This window comes from Hyla sarda, chromosome 3 (assembly GCF_029499605.1).
Source record: "Hyla sarda isolate aHylSar1 chromosome 3, aHylSar1.hap1, whole genome shotgun sequence".
Lineage (NCBI taxonomy): Eukaryota > Metazoa > Chordata > Amphibia > Anura > Hylidae > Hyla > Hyla sarda.
Window position 1 is genome coordinate 40776059 of NC_079191.1, and position 23093 is coordinate 40799151.

General features: G+C 46.5%; 1 protein-coding gene across 2 annotated transcripts in view; it reads left to right on the top strand.

The window, feature by feature from the left end:
- TRAPPC12 (trafficking protein particle complex subunit 12) overlaps positions 1-23093 on the top strand; it is a 172695-nt gene that overhangs the window by 55342 nt on the left and 94260 nt on the right. For both annotated transcript variants that reach the window (XM_056564093.1, XM_056564092.1), the window contains exon 4: positions 9968-10081. In XM_056564093.1, the coding sequence (XP_056420068.1) occupies positions 9968-10081 (114 nt within the window). The remainder of the gene's footprint in view (positions 1-9967; positions 10082-23093) is intronic.

Here is a 23093-nt window from a genome sequence, read left to right on the forward strand (position 1 = left end):
AAGTGATAAGCTATACATTGGGATAAACCCTTTAAAGGAAATTAGTGTCACCTGCACTAACCTGTCAGTACCGACATATAGTGCAGGTGACACTGATGACAACGGTACTCACCTTGTCCCGTTTCGTGGCGGGGGATCTCCGGTAATCTTCTCCGTTAGCTCCGCTCCCGGGTTGGGGCATGGGCAGAGCTTACTGACGTCACCGCTGCTATTCTCTAGCAGCGGGACCCAGCAGTGAGCAGCATCAATGATGTCACTAAGCTCCGCCTATGTCCCAAGCCGGGTGCCCGGAGCTGGAGCTAACGGACAAGATTACCGGAGATCCCCGCCACGGAACGGGACAAGATAAGTGCCATTTGTCATCTGCTCTTTCAGTACCGACAGGTTAGTGCAGGTGACACTGGCAAGAGATTTCCTTTAAACCTGAAATGAGACCTAAACAATCCAAAATATATAATACACACTGATCAGCCATAACAATAAATCCAGCCTTCTTATTATGCATTAAGTGGTACCATAATCTGTCTTGGCATACACTTATCAGCCAAAATTTACAGCTGTAATAAATAACACTGAGTTATCTCGTGACAATGACGCCATTCTGGGAGTAAGAAATATAGCAAGTGAACAGTCAGTTCTTAAAGTTTGTCGAAAGAAGGAATCCGAGCAAATCAAACAAGGACTAAAATATGATGTCTAGACAATGAGTCAGAGCATCTCCAAAACACCATGGCTTGTTGGGATGTTCCTGGTATGAAGTGGTTGGTACCTACTGAAAGTCATCCAAGGAAGGACAACTGGTGAACTTGTGGTGGATGATCATGGTTCATTGAGTTGTATGGGGAGTGAAGACTCACCTGTCTCGTCTGAACCCAAAGAGCTTCTGGGCATATTGATGTTTCCTTTTACATCACGTGGACATCATGGTGCATGCGCATCACTTAACTGGAAAGAGGTGACACCAGACTGCACTATGGGAAGAAGACAAGCTAGGAAAGCAGTGTGATGCTATGGGCCAGGGGTACTCAACTATTTTTAATGAGGGTCCACTTATCCAGCTCTGCCATCCGGTGAAGGTCTGAGCTGAACGCTAAGGCCTGGTTCACAAATAGCGGCCTCAGTGCCATAAAAGAAAGAGCAAACCAGCAACTGAAGTGTGGAGGATGTATGACCTGAATACTGCCACACACTGTACCCCTGAATATAATACTGCCGCAAACTGTACCCCTGAATATAAAACTGCCACACACTGTACCACTGAAAATAATTCTGCCACACACTGTACCCCCTGAATATAATACTGTCAAATACTGGGCTCCTGGTATATTACTGCCACATACTATGCCCTTAGTATATTACTATTACACACTATTCCCCTGCATTATTATTATTGCCACACGCTATGCCCCCAAATACATTTTCGACAAACGCTGTGCCCTGTACCGACTAATTGTACCTCGGTGACCCAAATAATTGATGCCACTGTGACCCCAGAATTAATGATGCCACTGTGACCCAGAATTAGTGATGCCACTGTGCCCCCAGAATTAGTGATGCCACTGAGCCCCCAGAATGAATTATGCCACTTTGCCCTCAGAATTAATGATGCTGCTGTGCCCCCAGAATTAATGATGCCACTGTGCCCCCAGAATTAATGATGCCACTGTGCCCCCAGAATGAAGGAAGCCACTGTGCCCTTACATGTAGTTTGTAACAACTGGAGAGCCACTCCCATCGTGCACAGACAGAAGGTCATGATGGGAGCTGTAGTGCTACAACAACTGGAGAGTCACAGTTGGGGGAACACAAATTTGTACCTGAGAGCTTGGCTCACGTCACAGGTCTAGTGCTGCTCTGGCCTCTTCTAGTCAGGCCTGGCCGAAGCAGATGATGCAGGCAGTGCTAATCGCGCTACCTGCATCATAGGAGAAGCGCCGGGCAGGGAACACAGTGCTCCCTCGCTCCTGGCTGCGGCTATTCATTTAAAGACCCCTATACAAATGAATGCGGGGAGATCCGGCCAGAGGTCCGGATGACTGGCGGCTGTGGTCCGGATCTGGACCACCGTCCGCCAGGTGAGTACCCCTGCTATAGGCAATATTTTTCTGGGAAACCTTGGGTTCAGCTTCATGTGGATGTTACTTTGACACAGACCATTACCTAAACATTGTGCAGACCTTGTCTCCCCTTTGTGCCAGTGTTTTCCCCTAATGGCAGTGACCTCTTTCAGCGGGATAGTTTTTTGGCCACACTGCAAACATTGTTCAGGAATAGTTTAAGGAACATGACTCTTGTCTCCAAATTCCTTAGATCTCGACATGATCGATCATCTGTGGGATGTGCTGGAAATGCTAGTCCATGGATGCTGCAGTTAAAGGGATTATCCGGCCAGAGACCTCTTATCCCTTATCCAAAGATAGGTGATAAGATGTCTGATTGTGGGGGCTCGCCGCTGGAACTCCCCAAGAGTCCTGGCCTCTATTGGTCAGATCTGTCATGGTAGCACAAAGATGACTTACCCAATATAAGGCAGTTGGTTTTAATATTATGGCTGAATTTGAACCTCAAGAATGAAGTGTCAGTGTTGCCCATAACTACCAACAAGATTTACTTTTTTTATTTATCCATGTTTGCACCTAAGAGGATCTCATTGATCTCATTGGTTGCTGCAGGTCACAAAAACACTATGGGGGAGATTTATGAAGAGTTGCGGAGTTGCCCATAGCAACCAATCAGATTGCTTCTTTCATTTTTGAAAAGGCCTCTGAAAATATGAAAAGAAGCAATTTGATTGGTTGCTATGGGCAACTAAGCAACTTTTCCCTTGAACAGGTTTTGATAAATCTCCCCCTATATTTTATTATTTTATTAGATTAGTTCCTATATGCGATATTCTTTGTAGGCCGTTAATTGTTGTAGGATTTCTCCCCATTTATTCCAGATTCCCTAGTAAAGCGCCTATGGCGTTGGTGAGCACGCTCTTGTCCTGAAATGACTGGTAACACAACAGCTGCTCCGCACCCAGCTCCGTTACAGCCAGTTAAAGCAACATAAATCATCTTTCCCCCACAGCAGCCATGTACAGAACGCGGTGCTACTCTGCCGCCTCATATCAAGAATTGAAGATTTAATTGTTTTTTAATCTTACAGAATTTATCCTAGATTACGGATATATTGGGGTTGCGTCGTACAGGATATAAATGCGTGCAGAACGTGTCTATATGCAGCTCATCCTCACTTATGAGCATTGTAGCCAGGATTTAGGAATATATTCTAGTGTTTCTTTTCTTACAAAGAATATTAATGGTGGTGTATTCCTTCTTCTCTGTGTAGTCCTCCCAATATTCTAGTAAGGTTGGAAATGTAAGTCCTTGAGTTGTTCTTTCCAGTAAAGGTTTTCCGTACACATCGATTAGCACTGTTTTTTTTGTTGTTTTTTTTACCGCCACGCACTTCATCAATGTGAATGGATGCAGTTCTGCAATGTGGATTTTGACACCCGCCAACAGTCGCTAACAAGTCAAAGTATCATTGTCTATTCAGCCATTTACCCACTTTCAAATTATTGCATGCGTACAAGCCATATAGCCAAGAATCAAGATTTGTGGTAAATTTCTGCATGGTTTAGGTGTGTGGAAAAAAGATGGTGAAAATGAAGTGTTTTGGCACAGTGAACCCTTATTCACAGGATAGGAAATACGTGTCTGATTGCTGGGGATCCAACCTCTGGGACCCCTCGCCGCAATAGGATGGGGCTTCAGTTTTAATGGGGGACAGTGCACATACTTGAGTGCTGTCTCTACTCTACTTTCTCTGGCACCCCCATAGACGAGTACATGCATTGCTGATCCATTTCATATGAATGCTTCAGTAGTCAGTTCTCGAGATTGGGGGTGGGGGCTTGGGGTTGTTTTGCTATGGTCAGAACTGCCTGCAAACTCTTATCCCCTCATGTTTTTTTTTTTTTTTTTTTTTTTTTTTTTAAGTATTTATTTATACATTTTACATAACAAGTAAAAACACTGTACAAGCGAGACACTCTAGATATCTCCACAAAAGCTCCGTCACAACCATCAAAAGTATATCAGATAAGTGCAGCAGATAGAGCCAGGGCAATCGTGAAGACCCCAGATATAACTGCCCAACACACCGACAAACATACACACTCACACACACCACGCAAACACTTGGGGGAACCCTAAACCACCATTTGAGAGTAAGATAGTAAAAACCTTTACTGAGGAGAACTTGCACATTCAGAGGAGACAACCGACTCTCCCAGTATCAACTAGGGCATCCAGACTTTGTAAAATTTTTTTGGGCTTCTATAGTTAATATAAAGGGTTCTACACAATGGAGTATATTTATTAACCAAGTTAAATCAACGGGACATAGGGTGGAGGAGAGGTATCTTTCCACGCCATTACCACTACCTTATGGGCACAAAACAGCAAAAAGCTTATGGGAGCCTGACCCCAATTCATTAATTAGACCTAACAAACAAACTGAAGGGGTGAAGACGAGAGGTAATTCCAGATGATCCGCCAGAAACTGCATTACCGCTCTCCAAAAGGGAACCACACACTGACCACTCCATACAGCATGCAAGAATGACCCTCTATCAACCTGTCAATGAAAACAGATATCAGAGGAGGAAACCCCTATACGAAAAAGCTTAGCCGGAGTGTAATACAAATGCAAATATAAATCTAGATTGGATAAGCATATCTTGAGCACTAACCACCGTAGGGGAATAAGTGTCAGAAACCTCCTTCCACTGTCCCTCCAAGAGGTCCGGTATATCCTCAACAAATTTCAGGTAGGTGAACGCAAAGGGATCAGTCCCCACAGACTGAAGCAGAGCATACGCCTGTGTCAACTGCTTAGAGATGTCAGTGGTAGCCAGGAGCAACTCCACATCAGAAAATGCAGGGGTCACATCAAGAGAGCCAAATTGTGCCAGGACCGCATGTCACAGTTGAAGATACCGAAAATGGGCACTCCGACCATACCACAGTTCTAATAGGTGACAGCAACTTAGCATAAGGAGTACAGGGTGGGCCATTTATATGGATATACCTTAATAATATGGGAATGGTTGGTGATATTAACTTCCTGTTTGTGGCACATTAGTATATGTGAGGGGGAAACTTTTCAAGATGGGTGGTGACCATGGCGGCCATTTTGAAGACGGCAATTTTGAATCCAACTTTTGTTTTTTCAATAGGAAGAGGGTCATATGACACATCAAACTTATTGGGAATTTCACAAGAAAAACAATGATGTGCTTGGTTTTAACACAACTTCTTTCATGAGTTATTTACAAGTTTCTGACCACTTGTAAAATGTGTTCAATGTGCTGCCCATTGTGTTGGATTGTCAATGCAACCCTCTTCTCCCACTCTTCACACACTGATAGCAACACCGCAGGAGAAATGCTAGCACAGGCTTCCAGTATCCGTAGTTTCAGGTGCTGCACATCTCGTATCTTCACAGCATAGACAATTGCCTTCAGATGACCCCAAAGATAAAAGTCTAAGGGTGTCAGAGCGGGAGACCTTGGGGGCCATTCAACTGGCCCACGACGACCAATCCACTTTCCAGGAAACTGTTCATCTAGGAATGCTCGGACCTGACACCCATAATGTGGTGGTCACCATCTTGCTGGAAAAACTCAGTGAACGTGCCAGCTTCAGTGCATAAAGAGGGAAACACATCCTCATGTAGCATTTTTGCATATCCAGTGGCCTTGAGGTTTCCATTGATGAAGAATGGCCTCACTATCTTTGTACCCCATATACCACACCATACCATCAATTTTTGTGTTCAAACAGTCTTAGTGTCAGATCAACAGTGGTGGTTTTGTTTGTTAACTTCACCATTCACATAAAAGTTTGCCTCATCACTGAACAAAATCTTCTGCGTAAACTGAGGGTCCTGTTCCAATTTTTGTTTTGCCCATTCTGCAGCACCTGGAACTACGGATACTGGAAGCCTGTGCTAGCATTTCTCCTGCGGTGTTGCTATCAGTGTGTGAAGAGTGGGAGAAGAGGGTTGCAGTGACAATCCAACACAATGGGCAGCACATTGAACACATTTTATAAGTGGTCAGAAACTTGTAAATCACTCATGAAAGAATAAAGTTAATACCAAGCACATCATTGTTTTTCTTGTGAAATTCCCAATAAGTGTGATGTGTCACATGACCCTATTCCTATTGAAAAAACAAAAGTTGGATTCAAAATAGCCGCCATGGTCACCACCCATCTTGAAAAGTTTCCCCCCTCACATATACTAATGTGCCACAAACAGGAAATTAATATCACCAACCATTCCCATTTTATTAAGGTGTGTCCATATAAATGGCCTACCCTGTATATCTATACAAGACATTAGTCAGAGATTCATACAAACCCATCAGAGCGCCTGCCAAAGCCGTAGACACATTAGAGAGATCCAGGTAGATCCGCCAGGCAATGTACATGAGCTTGGACGCTAAGAAATAATTATACATATTTGGAGCAGCAAGACCACCCCATTGCTTTAGCGCCTGCAGCAACACCTGACCCATGGAGGAGCTTATGAGACCACTCAGCTTAATAAAGAATTTCTTGGGATGAATCACAGGGAAAATGTGAAAAATATATCAATACTTAGGGAGATATATAATTTTAAAGATATTAATCCTACTCGCTAATGATAAGGGTAAAGATGATCAAGCCAGCAACCGGGTAGCCGTAGAAGAGACAACAGGATCGAGATTTAAAGATAAATAATCCCTTAGACACAGAGAAACCTCCACCCTCAAATACTTAAACCGAGCAACCACCTGGAGACTATTGGAAAGAGAGGGCAGAAGAACAGCAGCCATGGATAAAGGCATCAGAGATTACTTTGACCAGTTGACCCACAGCCCCGAAAAAGAGCCAAACAGTTCAAGAAGATCAAATAACGCCCTCATGGAGCCCTCGACATCAGCGAGATATAGTATCATCCGCATACATGGACACCCTCTCCTCCAAGGGTCGGTCCCTGGCTTATCCCACGTATAGAAGGGGAAGCTCGGATGGCCGCTGCCAGGCATTCCACAGCCAGGGCAAGCAAAAAAGGGGACAGAGGGCACCCTTGAAGTGTACCTCTGCTCAACTGAAATGACTCAGAGACCTCCAGATTTGTACGTATCCTAGCCTTAGGGCTTTCATACAGCAACTTCACCCACGCCCAAAACTTGGGGCCAAACCGAAGAACCCCACAACAAGCACCAAAGTTAAGACCACTCAACTGAATCAAAAGCCTTGTAAACATTTAAGCTAACAACATATCCCGGAGAATCTTCGTCCTCAGCCGCAGCAATTTTATGTTGCAACCGCTTGACATTAATATCCATGGTACACACTGTCAGGTGGCCACAGATGGGATATTCACAGCGCACACAATAGTAACAGTTCTTCCTAATAAAGCACCAAAAGTTACAGCAGTAGTTGTAGAGCACACACACAGGAGAAGGCCGAGCAGGTGCTGTACCAGTAGGCTCAGCAGTATTCACTAACAGCAGCAGATAGGATCTTCACAGCACAATCCACAAATGCAGTCCGCTCAGGTATAGCGCCACAAGTCACAGTAGTACTCAGGGTCAAGCGGCAGCAGATGGGATATTCGCAGCGCACACCACAAACTCAGTCCTTTAAAGGTGTAGCACCAGAAGTTACAGCAGTACTTGTGGACAGGCAGCGGTAGATAGGATATTCCCAGCGCACACCACAGATGCAATCCTTACAGGTGTAGCACCACAAGTCACAGAAGCACCCCCAGGCAAACAGCAGCAGATGGGATATCCACAGCACACACCACAGATGCAGAAGTTTCAGGTGTAGCACCACAAGTCTCAGAAGTAACTCGCAGCCAAATGGCAGCTGATGGGATTTTCACAGCATACACCACATGCAATGGCTTCTCAGCAGGAGCACCGCAAGTCTCAGCAGTATGCAGCAGTGTTTGGCTGTAGAGGGGTGGCAAACAGCTGCACTCCAGAAGGCAATATTAGGAGGCAGAGTAACAGAGGGCCCAGCAAGCCCACTCAGCAGAACACAGTCCCTCAACAGTGGATCACTTCTCAATCAGGGGCTACAATACAGGACACCAGGGAGGCACCGCACAGTCCAGCAGCTCACACAGTGCTCCAATGCAGCAGGCAGCTCTGGCCAGCCAGGTTGTAACAGATGAGGCCTCCATCCCGCCACACAGTCTTATCCCGAGGGAATTACTAAGGAGACGGAGCTGACCTGCCCAGGAAGGACAATGGTGGCCCCTCCACTGCAGAAGCTCCAAAGGGGATCACAGGGTCTGTGTCCAGCCCGTTCCCTTCAGTCCGCTCCCTCTCAGCCACCAGTCTTCCGCTGCCCCAGCCGCCCTCCGGACTGTAGGACCGGACCAGGCCCAGCTACCGCCGCTCACCCCTCCGGAAGCAGCAGCAGAGGACCGGACACCGCCAGGGTCATTCAGGCAAGTTGGAGCCCACTCAAGATGATTAGCACAGGGTAAGAAGAGCCAGGCTAGCGGGAGCACAGAAGTGTGCGACCTCTCAGCTCGCCATGCAGGCCACACCCCCCTTATCCCCTCTTTTTAATGTGAACATTCTATACGGACAATTTATTTATTTATTTATTTTTTATGGCTGCACATATACTTAGTGGTTGTATGTTGCAAGGGCAATAACCATTTGGCGTACAGATTTGTACAAAAGCATATTCTAGCAAAAACTTTTTGGATTTTCTGCCGGGAAAATATGTAGCATATATAGCAGAGTTTATGGGACAGCGAGACAAAGATCGCTGAGGAAGTTAAATGTGCTACTGTATGCATATCCCCGCACTTTCTCCTAATCGGTATGGTCTCAGCACTGTGACCCCGACCCTTCAAAAACTTTTGACTTGTGTAAAGTTTTTTTTTTTTTTTTTTAATTGACAGTGTCCATTTAAGTAGAGTTTTCTTAAGTTCTCTTTATTCTTCTATTAACCACTTGCAGACCACCCAGGCATTTACTACGGGGGGATAGCAGTTTACTCTGCAAGGAGGTTCCTGATTGTCCTTGCAAAGTCTGCAGCAGCTTGGAAATTGCACAGCTACAGGAGGGTTAACAGCACCCGGGCTCTCTAGAGAGAAGGCAGAGATGGTTTATTACTGTCCCTGCCTCCCCGATTGCTGTATACACTGCTCAATGAGCGCTGTGTATACAGCTCAGCAGAAGCCATAAAGCTTCCTGATTTCCACTCTGGCAGTGTGATCGGCAGGTGCCGGGATGCTTCAAAAGCCGCTGATTCTTAGCAGACCCAGAGTGGCCTTGCACTGAGCAGTAGTCAAGGTTACAGCGTAAATGGTTTAAAGCAAGAAAAAATATGCTTTTAATTTTATTTATTGTTTAAATTTTTATTTTTATGACTTTATGCACAATATGTAAAACAAAAAATGTCTATATAAAAAAATTTAAACAATCAAAACAAAGGGCTCAAACAACAGATTTTTATTATAGATTTTTAGATCCACATTTACTAAAACAAAAAAATTGTCTGCCCATGGAGGGGGGAAACTTGGCCCGGTCTAGAAGTGGTTAAATTAAATTCCAGGCATATGAAAAAATGATGTGTCCTCCATTATATATGCAGCATTTGCCTGTTTTAACCCTCAGTAAAATTTAGGCCATTAACGTCTGTGAAAATGAAGGGGGGTTCACTGTTTATAATATTGTTGGTGTCTTCCGCTTGCTCTAAACAGCGCCTCATGCTTGGCTTCACTTACTGCCTAATTATACGTACGGCTTTGACAAATGACATTCCTGGCTTTTCTGGCCATCTTTACTGACCTTGTCATCATTACTGATGACTAGATCGAGCCGCTTCAAGCAAATGAACCAGCTGAGCATTTTATTGGCATCATTTATTAGTTACCATCTTCTGTTCTCTTCCCACAGAATAGCAAGAACTGGCGGGCTGCCGTCGACCTTAGCGGGAGGCTTCTGAATGCCCATGGGCAAGGGTATGGCAAGAGTGGTCAGCCGACTAACCACACCACTGACTCACTGCAGGTGAGAACACTATTTATTGTTCGGCCGACTGCTTTAGTAAAAAAAAAAAAGAATAAACTAATTGCGCAAAGACTAATGGAGGTGCTGCCGGAGCAGCCGGTCAGATTTCTGTGGTGTGCGGGGATCAGATGGCAGAGCCTATTCCTCCATTTTCTTCCTGCACTGATGTTCATCAATGAGGCCCATTTGGATGGAGTTAAGTTGTTCCTTAAATTCCTGAATGTTTTTATGTATCTTAATGAATTGAGAAAACTGACTTGAGAGCTCTGGTGCCTTGATTCTGTTTTTATTCTGCTGCTACTCCCTTTTCCTAAGATATAGGGGTTGTACTAGTAAGTTGACTATCTGCACTTCTACCCAAATATAAGTGCAGATGAGTGGGAACTTTATTTGAAAAAGGGGTCTGAATGCTAGGCTTGGGTGCAAGCCTGATTCATGTCCCCTCTACCCCTTATTCACCCCCCTCAGCCTGATTCATGCCCCCTCAGCTTCCTACTCACACACTCCTAAACCTGATTCATGCCCCCTCAGCTTCATATTCTCCCCCTAAACCTGATTCATGCCCCCTTATCCTTATAGCCACATCCCTAGAGCCTAGTTTATGCCCCTCAGTCCCATATTCCCACTCATGTTTACCCCCTCAGCTTCATATTAATGCCCATCAGCCTCATAGTCGTGCCCCTCGGCCTCATATTTGACATTTCCTGTGTGTCAGGACCTGATATTGCAGGAACCCAGGCAGTGTCAGAAAGGAAGGTCTTGCCCCCAAGTACTAAAACAGTACTAGAGCGTTGGCTGTTCGGGCATGGTGGGAGTTGTAGTTTTGCAACATATGGGGATTCATAGTTCTAGGGAACTTGGCAGATTACTTATATATATACTCTGTGATGACCTGTTATGATGACTATGTTGCCTGATCAAAACCCCTTCTTGATCAACCACAGCTTTTTTTTCTAGAGCAGTGGTCCCCCCAACCAGTCCTTAAGGCCGACCAAAATAAAGCATTTCTCCAGTCACTTCATTGGTATAGAACAGTGAAAAGTTTAATTCCTGGATTGCTGGTGGTCTTGAGGAATGGATTGGGGACCACTGTTGGAGGCAACCAAAAAGTATTTACTGCTATATCATGGGAAAAGCCAAAGTCTATAGTCGGAAAATTACCTTTTGTCAAAATGACAACTTATCCCCTTGGTGATAAGTGTCTAATCAGTGGGGATCAGACCACTGGGACCCCAATTTATCATGAGAATGGAAATCCCAAGTACCCCTGTTGTAATGATAGTGTTTTTTTGTTTTGTTTTTTTGTGATGGGGCGGGAGTTAAAGGGGGTACTCTGCCCCTAGACATCTTATCCCCTATCCAAAGAATAGGGGATAAGATGTCTGATCGTGGGGGTCCCACCACTGAGGACCTCCGCGTTCTCTCCTGCAGCAACCCTGTCATCAGCTGCACAGAGCGAAGTTCGCTCCGTGCCTGATGACTCACGATACAGGTGCCAGAGGATCATGATGTCACAGCCCCGCCCCCTCAATGCAAGCCTATGGGAGGGGGAGTGACGGCCACCATGCCCCCTCCCATAGACTTGCATTGAGGGGGCAGGGCGTGACGTCGCAGGGGGGCGGACCCTGTATCGTGAGTCATCAAACACGGAGAAAACTTTGCTCTCTGCTGCTGATGACAGGGTTGCTGCAGGAGAGATCGTGGGGGTCCCCAGTGGTGAGACCCCCGTGATCAGACATCTTATCTCCAACCTTTGAATAGGGGATAAGATGTCTAGGGGCAGCATACCCCTTTTAAAAGAGGCACTCATTGTCACTGCAGCAGTGCACATACTTGACAACCACTCAATTCAGACAAGCAATTGGGATGCCCATTCTCGTAATTGGTGGTGGTGGTGGTGGTGGGGGGGGGTCATAGGAGTCATAAACATCACCTATCATGTACCTTGCCACACAGCCTGAAAATAAGCTGACACTTCCTGTTCTGTAGAAATATCTTTCCAGCACCCTCTTCTTTTCACAAAAAGGATTACAATAAAAAGTTCCATTTTAACACAAGGTTCTCCATTCACAATAGGTGATGGTCACAGCTGCCCTCCTCTCCCTCCCTGCACATGATCTCTGCACAGAGCGTGCCCACAACACTCTCCCAAAGAAGTCAACGAGTCATAAATAAATAAAACATTTTATAACTAATTATTTCTGTCTTCTCCTACATTTCACTTTAAAGAATAGTATGAAACGTGATTAGATGGGGGTTGTTTTTTTGTTTTATCTTGCACCTCTCCTGTTGCTGTGATGGGTGCCTGTTTGGCCCCTTTCACACTATAAAGTTGCTCCATTAGAAGACCCGTTATAAACCTCCATTAGAAAAGCCTTAAAAATGGATGTTAAACGGCCGTTCCAAAATCCCATTAAAGTCTATGGGATTTTTTGATTACCCGTTATGACCCGTTATAGCTCGTCATGAATAACGGATGTTATTTGTGACGGAAGAAAAAATGGCACATGCACTTGCTCAGAAGAGGTGACATCAGCAGACTCCTGCAGTGCTGAGGGACTACTACTACTCCCATCATGGAACAGTCTTGTTTCCATGATGGGAGTAGTAATTCCCCGGCTACGGGAGTCTGCCGGTGGCTGGGAAGGCTACATTAGTGTTTGTACTACAACCCCCATCATGGAACAGACTCTTTTCCATGGTGGGGGTTGTAGTACGGGGCAGAGGGATTGATCGCACCGGGTTTCACTTCTGAGACCTGATGCGATTAGAAGTTATCAAACAGGGGAGCGGGCGGCATGCTCCACTCCCCTGCAATGTACGATGTACTTTACTTTCATTTTTAAATTCCCCGCGGGGAGCCCTGAATTGGCAGTACTAAGGAGTCATTCAGGGCTCCCAGCAAGGTTTTCAAATAGAAGTGCTGCGGTGGGGAAAGATATATAGAATCGCTGAGTGGGGGGGTATATGTCTGGCCCCCGCAGCGCATATATATTGTCCCGCGCAGCGCGTGTGTGTGTATGTATATGTGTATATGTATGTATATATATATATATATATATATATATATATATATATATATTCCTCCAGCAGCATGTGCTGCTGATAGAATACTTGTCAATTATAGTGCTGCGAAGGCATATGATTATATAAGTGCTGTGGGGACAGACATATGGATATATGTCTGACCCCTGCAGCGCATGGCCCTAAATGTTGGCACCTATGAATTTTTTCAAGAAAATTAAGTATTTCTCACAGAGACGGATTGCAGTACACATGTTTTGCTATACACATGTTTATTCCCTTTGTGTATATTGGAACGAAACCAAAAAAGAGGAAAAAAAGCAGATTGGACATAATGTCACACCAAACTCCAAAAATGGGCTGGACAAAATTATGTAAAAATACGATTGTTTCAAGCATGTGATGCTCCTTTAAATTTACCTGGGGCAAGTAACAGATGTGGGCAACATAAAAATCACACCTGAAAGCAGATAAAAAGGAGAGAAGTTCACATAGTCTTTGCATTGTGTCACACTAAGCATGGGCAACAGAAAGAGGAGAAGAGAACTGTCTGAGGACTTAAGAACCAAAATTGTGAAAAAATATCAACAATCTCAAGGTTACAAGTCCATCTCCAGAGATCTAGATTTGCCTTTGTCCACAGTGCGCAACATTATCAAGAAGTTTGCAACCCATGGCACTGTAGCTAATCTCCCTGGGCGTGGACGGAAGAGAAAAATTGATGCAAGGTGTTAACGCAGGATAGTCTGGATGGTGGATAAGCAGCCCCAAACAAGTTCCAAAGATATTCAAGCTGTCCTGCAGGCTCAGGAAGCATCAGTGTCAGTGCAAACTATCCTTCGACATTTAAATGAAATGAAACGCTATGGCAGGAGACCCAGGAGGACCCCACTGCTGACATAGAGACATAAAAAAGCAAGACTACATTTTGACAAAATGAACTTATGTAAGCCAAAATCCTTCTACGAAAACATCTTGTGGCCAGATGAGACAAAGATAGAGCTGTTTTTGGTAAAGCACATCATTCTACTGTTTACCGAAAACGGAATGAGGCCTACAAAGAAAAGAACACAGTACCTACAGTGAAATATGGTGGAGGGTCAATGATTTTTTGCAGTTGTTTTGCTGCCTCTGGCACTGGGTGCCTTGAATGTGTGCAAGACATCATGAAATCTGAGGATTACCAATGGATTTTGGGTTGCACTGTACAGCCCAGTGTCAGAAAGCTGGGTTTGCGTCTGAGATCTTGGGTCTTCCAGCAGGACTATGACCCCAAACATATGTCAAAAAGCACCCAGAAATGGATGGCAACAAAGCACTGGAGAGTTCTGAAGTGGCCAGCAATGAGTCCGGATATAAATCCCGTTGAATACCTGTGGAGAGATCTTAAAATGGCTGTTGGGAAAAGGCGCCTTCCAATAAGAGACCTGGAGCAGTTTACAAAGGAAGATTGGTCCAACATCCCGGCTGAGAGGTGTAAGAAGCTTATTGATGGTTATAGGAAGCGACTGATTTCAGTTATTTTTTCCAAAGGGTGTGCAACCAAATATTAATTTAAGGGTGTCAATAATTTTGTCCAGCCCATTTTGGAGTTTGGTGTGACATTATGTCCAATTTGCTTTTTTTCCTCCATTTTTTGGTTTATTTCCAATACACACAAAGGGAATAAATATGTATATAGCAAAACGTGTGTTACTGCAATCCTTTTCTATGAGAAATACTTCATTTTCAATTTCAAGGATGCCAACATTTATGGCCATGACTGTATAGGGGGAAATCATGCATAAATAAATCTTCTTTGCAGGGGAGTGGAGCATCCCGCCCGCTCCCCTGTTTAATAACTTCTAATCGCATCGGGTTTTAGAAGTAAGACCCAGTGCGATCAATCCCTCAGCCCCTGTACTACAACCCCAATCATGGAGCAGAGTCTGTTCCATAATGGGAGTAGTAGTAGTCCCGGCTGTAGGAGCCTGTAGGCAGAAGTGTTAAAACGGCCATATATGACGGATCTTATAACGGGTCGTAACGGATGAATATGCCCGTTGTTTTTCCGGACGTTGTTCAGCCTTTAGCACCCGTTATTTCATCCATTATTATATATCCGTTTTTAAGAGATAAATAATGTTTAATAACGGATGAATACTCATAGTGTGAAAGAAGCCTTATTGCCATCCTGTCCCATTTAAGTAAACCAGATGCCCCCCCTCCCCAGTTCCTGGTCCTGTGAGCTGTATAGCACCCATTAGTAAAAGCCTCTATTTAACCTGCCCCGGTATCAGGTTTTCTATAACAAAATAAAGGCTTAGAAGTTGTAAAGAGTACAGTAAAAGTTATTTGTTAGCTGCGATCACTAGGACTCCTCTGTTCCATACATCTACGAGTCCCTTTGGGATTTCCATTGTGATTACTTTCAGCCGTCACACAGCTGTTTGGGCGGCATTACGTTTCATCAGCGCAAGATCTGGGTCAGTGGCTTCTGGGGTATAAGACATTGAGGATATGGATGGTACGTGGATTTATGGCTGCATTTCTATAGCTATAGATTTTCAGTAAATGTGGCTGCATTACTTAAAGGAGACTTTCTTATGATGATTTATTCTTAAATCCACCAAATAATGGAAGTGGAAACCTACAGACATACCAGCTAGACTGACATTATTTTTACTGTAGTGTCCCAGTATATTCTTATTATTATTTAATTTTTTTTCTTCTTAAACATGCTAGGAGTAAATTAGTTTGCATGTATGCTTGTGTATGTGTGTGTGTATATGTATATAATATATATTTATATATTTATATATATATATATATATATATACACACGCGTGAAACTCGAAAAATTTGAATATCGAGCAAAGTTGATTCATTTCAGTAATGCAACTTAAAAGGTGAAACTAATATGAGAGAGACTCATTACTTGCAAAGCAAGATAGTTCAAGCCGTGATTTGTCATAATTGTGATGGTTATTGCTTACAGCTCATGGAAACCCCAAATCCACAATATATGATATGATTTGGGAGCCATGTCATCTGCTGGTGTTGGTCACTGTGCTTCATTAAGTCCAGGGTCAACACATCCGTCTACCAGGAGATTTTGGAGCACTTCATGCTTCCTTTCCTTTTAAGTTGCATTAATGGAATACAATGAAATTGTGCATGATATTCATCGAGTTTCACGTGTGTGTATGTGTCTATATATATATCTGTGTGTGTGTGTGTAGAAAGAAAGCAGGGGTAGATCAGCACTACACATAAAGTGAACAGATGCAAGTGTTTGCCCTGGTCAGAAGGCCTTGGATAAATCCAACAAAAAGCAATTTGCTGCAGCACGCTTGGGGCATGTTCCCACTTGGCGTACACTCAGCATATTTCATGCCACGCAAAATCTGCAGCAGGAAATACGCTGCGTATCCCTCGCTCACCATACACACAAGGCTTTCCGGCGGCAGCCCTATGTGCGCAGTGAGTTTTGGAGGTGGAGTCGCGCATCACAGTCACGCCGGCACACGGCCCTGCCTCCCAAACTCACTGCACACATAGGGCTGCTGCCAGAAAGCCTTGTGTGTATGGTGAGCGAGGGATACACAGCGTATTTCCCGCTGTTGCTGCAGATTTTGCGCAGCGTGAAATGCGCTGCGTATACGCCAAGTGGGAACATGCCCTTTATAGTGAAAATAGTAACTGTTTATTCCAATCCAAACATGTGTTAAAAAAAAAAAAAAGAAAAATGCAACGTTTCAGCTGCCCATGCAGCCTTTTTTCAAGCATGAGTACAAGTGACCAACTCAGTGGTATAAAACATGTGCAAAACAATTCACAATTAACCACAATCAATATTACAATAATACGAAAAAAGTGATGAAATATCAACAGTGTACATATATACTAGGAAGAGAGTATAATATAAAGTGCAAGATGTAAGGATACACACATTACAGTATCGGCATTAGTACAATATGGGAAAACAGTAAAATATGCTCAATCAGGTGCACGTGTAGATAATAACAATAATAATCAGCGGCGGGGGCGGCAACGACTGCACTTGCCAATAAACAGAAAGTATCATAGTTGATCATACTGTAACCTCGCCATCACGGCGTACACGCATTGCGCATGTCTAATATATATGTACGGTATATGTGATGTGTGTGTATGTATGTAATTATAATAGTATAAATGAAATATTATATTTTATTAAAAAAAAGCGTATCATATATATATATTTTTTTTTTTAAACTGATTAGGGACAAATGTGGAAACATGCTATCTGTTAGTAATGTTTCTTTTTTTCAGATTGTAATTTTTATTTCATTATTTTGTACATTATTCTGGGGACTGCCATATATATAGGACTTCTGCTTTGTTAGGCCCCATTCACACTACCAGGAGAAAAAATGCTGCTTGCGCCGTCTTTTTCTCCCGCTGAAAAACGGCACTGCCCGACGGACCCCATTGACTATAATGGGGTCCATTGTGACCTTCTGTTGCCCATCAAAATGAAGGCAGTCAAACAAAAAAAAAAGTTTGATACCCGTTTTCGCAACGGCAGTGTGAAAGAAGCCTTAGCAGCATTTAGAGATAAGTTTTACAGTAGACAGGAAGATACCCTATTTATTTCTATGGAGAATGTTGTGGGCATGCTCTGCGCTGAGGTCATTGTGAAGAGGAGAAGAGCTGTGACCGTCACCTATTACGAATGGCCTAATCCTATCTTATCTATACCCTGGTGTCAACTTTTGGGGGACACAGACTGTGGGTGTATCTTGCTGTCTCTAGGAGGTGTGACACTATTGTGATAAAAAAAAAAAAAAGTAAGCTCCTCCCAGCAGGATACACCCACCTTCAGGCTCTGAGCTAGTCAGTTTAAGCTTAGTGTCTAAAGGAGGTGGACGTGGTCTGGGTTGCTCCAGACCAGGTCTTCAAATTTTTTAGTTTTCCTAGTTAGGGACGTGTTAGTTTATTCCTTTTCTTTTCTGTTTTCAGGTGGGGACTCAGGGACTGCGGTTCCCCGTTTCCCCATTGCAAGTGAGGGGGCACAGACATTGCGTATATGCGCTGTTAACCCCCCCCTCGCCAACGGTCAGCGCTTGGGTGGTACCTCACGGGTCCGGGTCCCCCTTTTTCCCTGCTCGCCTCGCTCGCGCATAGCAGCCAGACGTGATGCAGGTAACTAATGCTGGCTGAAGACTTCACTGAAGACTACAGTAGGTGAGCTCTTCTGACTGAGGTAAGTACTTCCTCTTTTTTCTCCATAGGTACGGACTCGCAGCAGCTGGAGACCCCCTGTTTTGGCCCTCCTTCAGTTTTTGGGGCTAGCTTACAGGGGCTGCACTTTATTTTTGGGGGAGCAGTGGCTCCTGAAGGGACATCATATATGGGGCACTTCACTTGTGTGTGTGTGTGTGCTTGGGTGACTACGTGCACAGTGCCTTATTCCGGCACTTCACTTTGTGTGCGTGTGTGTGATTGGTGTTACTTTGCCTTATATGTGGCTGGCAGCCACGGCGCTGTCCCGGGCCGGGCGCTCTCAGCGCCGGCTTACTTTCACTTTGTTGGCAGCGTCTTATACGCGGCTGACAGCCGCGGCGCTGCTATGAGCCAGGCGCTTCAGCGCCGGCTTACTTCTTTTCTCCGGTATTCTCTGCCGCCGTTGGCCGCCCACTCTATTCCCCTGAGCGCACAAACGGGCGACAGGTGCGCTCGGGACTAGGAGCCGGCGCCGTGACAGTTCTCTTCGGCCGGTCTGTAGCTCCGCCCACAGGGCTGGGAGCGCTCAGAGGCGCGAAGCAGCCTCCAATCAATGCCGTGGGCGTGATTTTCTTTAGGAAGGGGTCAGTTACTTCGTGCCTTGCTTCAGGCACGCCCCTCTCTTCCTATTGGCTGGCCTGTTTCTCTCTCTAGCTGCACTGAGCGAGTCTCCTCACTGCAGCTGTCAGGGGACACAGACTAGGGTGAGAAAGTTCTCCCTTCTCCCTTCTTTCTTCTTTTCACACATTATGTCCGTACCCAGAGCTGTTCCTCCCTCTAAACAGAGACCTGGAACTCAGTGACTTACTATCTCTGTAAGCACTGTAATACCAAGATGTCTGGCTCTGCCAAGCCCACTTGTCCTGCCTGTTCCACTGCTCCCCCAGACCCCCTGGTACCCCCTGATGCCCCTTCGGTCCTGGTGGATCCAGCCGCTCCCCCAGCCTGGGTTTCTTCCCTGACCCAGTATATGGCTGATTTGACCCAAGTCTTGCGCTCTGTGGCAGAGGCCTCCCGGGAAGTGGTGTCCGCCTTGAAGGGGTCTCCCCGGCGCAGGACCTCTGGAAGGGCTCGCTCCTCGTCTCCACATACTTCACGCTCTCACAAGCGTCCTAGGGGTGCCTCGTCCGACTCTTCCAATGAGTCTTCAGGTAGACGTGAGCGTTCCCCTCGTGGGTCCTGCCCCCCCCCCCCTGTCATCTGGGCACAAACGTCGCTCCTCCAGAGGACGTTCTCGGAGTCACCGCTCTGCCATGCCAGAGCCTCGTACTCGGTCAGTCGTCCCCCTCCAGGACTGCCTCTACTCATTCTCATTCCCCTGGTGAACTGGTCGACGAGGCTTCCGTGCCAGCATCTGACTCAGAAGACCGCCCTGAATCAGTTGCAATGGTGAACTCTTTGGTTACAGCCCTAAGAGACACCTTTCACTTAGAGGACCCAGGATCTTCAGATGTCAATCCAGGAGTATCCTTTCATCGTGCTAAGCCAGCACCTCAGAAGTTCAGCTCTCACGCTGACTTTGATGACATTCTGGAAACCGCATGGATACATCCAGACAAGAGGTTCCCGGGAATCAAGACAATTCAAGATCGTTATCCATTTGACAAGGTCTTTGTCACTAAGGTGATTTCTCCTCCCTCAGTGGACCCACCAGTTTCCCGGATCAATAAGGCGACTACACTGCCTCTGGCAGATGCCGCTGCCTTCAAGGATCCCACGGACAAGAAGGTAGAATCCTTAGCGAAGTTTGACACTGAAGCTGCTGGCTCTTCTCTTCTTCCCATCTTTGCCTCCACATGGGTGTCCAAGGGCCTGTCGGAGTGGTGCCAAAAGCTCCGTCAGGATATCTTAGCGGGATCCCCCCCAGAGGATCTATCTGTTTTGGCTCTCCAATGCTCTAAAGCCAGGGATTTTCTGTGCGCATCTTCCATGCAGGCAGCCCGTTGTTCTGCCTATGCTGTGGGTCATCTAGCGGCTCTCCGCCGCTCTATGTGGCTTAAGGCTTGGAATGCGGATGCCGCTTCCAAAAGATCTGTCACTGAGCTTCCCTTTACCGGTGGCCGTCTTTTTGGCAAACGCCTTGATGAGATTATCTCTGATGCAACGGGAGGTAAGAGTTCCTTGTTACCTCAAAATAAGGCTCGCCCTACTTCCCAAAGGAAGTCCTTTTCCTTTCGGTCCTTTCGGACCTCCAGCTCCAACAAGGGGTCCGGGCAGGCGCCCTCGCGGGACAAAAAGGCTCCCTTGTTCCGGGCACGCCCGTCTTGGAAGTCTGACTCCAACCGGTCCGGCCGTTTTGCGCCCAAATCAGGCAACCGCAAGCTCACTTCTGCATGAATTAGGCCCCCACCCGCGGTTTCTTCTTGGGTGGGAGGTCGTCTCTTACCTTTTCGAGACATTTGTACCTCTCACATTCAAGACTCTTGGGTCAGGGACATGGTGTCCAACGGTTACCGGATCGAATTTGGATCCCTTCCGAGGGATCGCTTTTTTCGCTTCCGGGCCCCCTGGTCTCCTCCTCTGGTGAAGCAGTTTCGAGCGGCTCTCCAGTCTCTGCTTCTCCAGGGGGTTATTGTTCCTGTTCCTCCAGGGGAACGGTTTCGGGGTTTCTATTCAAATCTTTTTGTGGTCCCCAAGAAGGACGGTTCTGTGCGTCCAATTCTGGACCTCAAGCGTCTCAACCATCATCTTCTCATCCGCCACTTCTGAATGGAATCTCTCCGTTCGGTAGTGGCGTCCCTGGAACAAGGGGAGTTCCTTTCATCGGTGGACATCAAGGATGCCTACCTCCATGTGCCAATATTTCCAGGCCATCATCGGATCCTCCGCTTTGCGGTCCCGGACGGGTCTTTACAAAGGTCCTTGCGCCTGTGATAGGCCTGTTACGGTCGAGGGGAATCTCGCTGATACCCTATCTGGAAAACCTTCTCATCAAGGCTCCAACCAGGGCCCAGACTCTGGAGAATCTGGACATCACTCTCCACACTCTGACTCGCTTCGGGTGGATGGTCAACCAGGACAAGTCTGTCCTCCGTCCTACCCAGTCTCTAACCTTTCTGGGACTTCACTTTGACACGGCCGCTGCCCGAATTAGTCTTCCGCCGGACAAACGTCTGGCGCTCCGGTCAGGGGTCCGCTCCCTTCGGAACCAAGTATCAGTCTCCATCCGCACTTGTATGGAAGTCCTGGGTTGGATGGTGGCAACTATGGAGGCTGTACCTTTTGCCCAGTTTCATTACTGCCCCCTTCAACTGGCGATTCTCTCTCAATGGAATAGGTCTCCTCTGTCCCTCAATTGTCAGATTGTTCTCCCTCTCAGGGTCCATCAGTCTCTGCTTTGGTGGCTCCACTCCCCCCTTCTTCTCCAAGGGCGGTCGTTTCTTCCCCTTCACTGGCAGGTTGTTACAACGGATGCCAGCCTGTCGGGCTGGGGCAGCGTGTTGAGGGATTGGACGGTTCAGGGACTCTGGTCTCCCCAGGAGACCCTTCTTCCGATAAACATATTGGAATTACGGGCGATTCTTCTTTGTCTTCCTCATTTGGAGTCCCTTCTTCAGTCCCCTCCTGTCCGCGTTCAGTCGGACAATGCCACGGCCGTGGCGTACATAAATCGTCAGGGGTGGCACTCGCAGCTTGGCAGCCATGGCCGAGGTGACCAAGATTCTCTCCTGGGCGGAGAGCAAGGTTCCGGCCATTTCAGCGATTCACATCCCAGGGGTGCTCAACTGGGAAGCGGACTTCCTCAGTCGGTCCTCACCTGACCCAGGCGAGTGGTCTCTTCATCCAGAGGTCTTCGCCCAACTCTGCGACCTCTGGGGCATCCCGGACGTGGACCTCTTCGCGTCCCGGTACAATCGGAATGTCCTTCCTTTTGTGTCCAAGTCCTGTGGAGGCCCTAGTGATTCCTTGGGCGGGGTTTGCCCTACCCTATCTGTTCCCTCCTCTTCCGCTTCTTTCCAGGGTACTGAGGAAGCTCAAGGCAGAGGGCGTCCCCGCCATTCTGGTAGCCCCAGATTGGCCCCGAAGGTCGTGGTACGCCGACGTAGTCAGGCTCCTGGACGACGCTCCACTGCGCCTTCCGCTCCGTCCGGACCTGCTCTCTCAGGGTCCTCTTTGCCACCCCAATTTACAGTCGCTGCATTTGACGCCGTGGCGGTTGAGACCGCGGTTTTGAGGGCCCGCGGGTTCTCTTCCCAAATAATTTGCACCATGCTCAAGGCTCGTAAGCCCTCCTCTGCAAGGATTTACCACCGTACTTGGAGGTCTTATTTTCGTTCGTGACCTTCTCTGTTCCCCGTCTTCTCTCCTTTTTGCAGTCGGGGTTGGAACTAGGGTTGTCTCTCAGTTCCCTTAAGGGTCAGGTTTCGGCCCTTACTGTTCTTTTCCAGCGGCCCCTTGCTTCTAATTCTCATGTCCGGACCTTCCTGCAAGGAGTGACGCACGCTATTCCTCCTTATCGATCTCCCTCTCCTCCTTGGGACTTGAATTTAGTTCTGAGTGCCCTCCAGGGTGCACCCTTTGAGCCCCTTAGAGAGGTGTCTTAGAGAGGTGTTTCTTGGAAAGTGTTGTTTTTGGTGGCTATCACCTCCATCCGGAGGGTGTCTGAATTGGCAGCTCTTTCCTGCCGTTCTCCGTTTCTGGTGATCCACCAGGACAAGGTTGTTTTCTGGCCAGACCCTTCCTTTTTACCTAAGGTGGTCTCGGCCTTTCATCTCAATGAGGATATTGTCCTCCTGTCATT